Source organism: Charadrius vociferus, unplaced genomic scaffold (assembly GCF_000708025.1).
Source record: "Charadrius vociferus isolate BGI_N301 unplaced genomic scaffold, ASM70802v2 scaffold621, whole genome shotgun sequence".
Taxonomy (NCBI): Eukaryota; Metazoa; Chordata; class Aves; order Charadriiformes; family Charadriidae; genus Charadrius; species Charadrius vociferus.
Genome location: NW_009646926.1, coordinates 717,570 through 719,108, shown reverse-complemented (window position 1 = coordinate 719,108; position 1,539 = coordinate 717,570). Strand labels below are relative to the sequence as shown.

Genomic DNA, 1,539 nt, shown 5'->3' with positions numbered 1-1,539 from the left:
GCAGCCCCCCCTCGGCAGCCTGCGGCGGCAGCAGAGCACCCCGCTTTTCGGCAAGATGCGCAGCGCCCGCTTCGGCCCCGATGACGCCGGCGATGGCACCAGTGACCCTGACGAGGACGAGGACCTACAGATCCAGGTGCCCTAGAGCCCAGGGCCAGGTGCCACCACCGCAGGGACATCCCAGGCGGTCCTCTGCCCACAAGTGCCTGTCGTCGCAGGGCCCGGCCATGCGGTTGACCCTTGTATAGATGGGGAAACTGAGTCACGGAGCAGTGGGAAGGAATTTGCCTGTGGATGCTCCCAAGCTTGCTGCCTCTGGGACAGTACCTGATGCCCCTCGACCACCGGCAGCTCCTGGGACACAGATGGGGCCACCAAAGCCAGCATCACCTGAGCGGCCCAGGAGGAGGAAGCGCAGGGCAGAGAGAGGCACCAAGCCCTGCCGCGAGCCACGTTCTCCTGCCAACTTTTTTTTTATATGGATATTATATATATGTATGTATTTGTATATGATTTTTTAATTATAAATACAGAGCTCAGAGGAGCTCAGGCTCTGGTGGTGGCTTAGTCAGCTGCTCTGTCCCCACGTGGGATCGAGGATGGAGGGGACAGGATGGGGATAGCATCGGGGAGACGCGGCATTTCTCTGCAAGCTTCACATGGGGCTGTATGTGTGGCTGCTGGTGTCACCCCGCTGCCATCGCCGCCCTCACACCTGGGGACCAGCCCAGCTCCGGGGGCAAAGCCCGTCCCCAGGCCTGTGAAGTGAGAACTGGGGGCTGCGGGGTGGCTGGTAATGCTCATGGCCATAGAGGTGCCTGCATCCACGGGGCTGCGGTGGGCAGGCAGAGGTGCTCGCATGTGTGTGCAGGGTGCTCACCCGTGGGCTCAAGGGTGCTCACCTGTGGATGCAGAGTGCTCAGCCTCGGGTTGAAGGGTCATTACCCGTGGGTTCAAGGGTGCTCACCCATGGGTGCAGAGTGCTCTCCCTGGGGAGGTGCAGGGGTGCTCACCTGTGGGTGCTGACCCCCCCAGCTCAGGCCCCTGCAGCCCAGCCCCCGCAGAGTGGGGCCTCGCGGGGCTTGGAGTAGCTCAGACACAACCTTATTAAAAATTAATATTTCAGTGAGCTAATCCTCTCACTCTGCCTTTTAATTGATTAGCTAAAAGCACGGTTCTTTGCTGCTCATGGGTTCTTTTTAATGCCCTTTTATTTCCAGCAATTATTCATTTTTTTATGGCCCAACAAACGAGGCTGCGGGGGTGGAGGTGCCTGCAGTTGCCTTCGCTGGGGGCGCTGAAAAGCTGTTTTGGGGGGCACAGAAGTGGGGACGGGGACGAGAAGACATCTGCCTGAGCCTAGGGCCAGACTGGGACAGCAGCTCGGCAAGAGGCTGCGCCGCCCGCCAGTTGCCGGGGGGCGTTCACTCGGAAGCCTAATGATGTACAGGCAGGAACCCTCTTCCAGGGCGGCCGGTTGTGGCTCTGGCTAGGCTGGGCCGGGCGAGGCCGGGCCCGGAGGGACGGAGGAGGCAGACC

General features: G+C 60.8%; 2 protein-coding genes across 2 annotated transcripts in view; both read left to right on the top strand.

Moving 5' to 3' along the window:
- The window catches only part of CCDC102A (coiled-coil domain containing 102A), an 11,968-nt gene extending 11,823 nt beyond the window's left edge, over positions 1-145 (top strand). Inside the window, exon 9 of the mRNA XM_009894497.1 lies at positions 19-145. Within this exon, the coding sequence (XP_009892799.1) occupies positions 19-145 (127 nt within the window). The remainder of the gene's footprint in view (positions 1-18) is intronic.
- An 82-nt stretch (positions 146-227) lies between these two features.
- The window catches only part of DOK4 (docking protein 4), a 4,878-nt gene continuing 3,566 nt past the window's right edge, over positions 228-1,539 (top strand). The window contains 1 exon segment of the mRNA XM_009894496.1: positions 228-242. Within this exon segment, the coding sequence (XP_009892798.1) occupies positions 228-242 (15 nt within the window).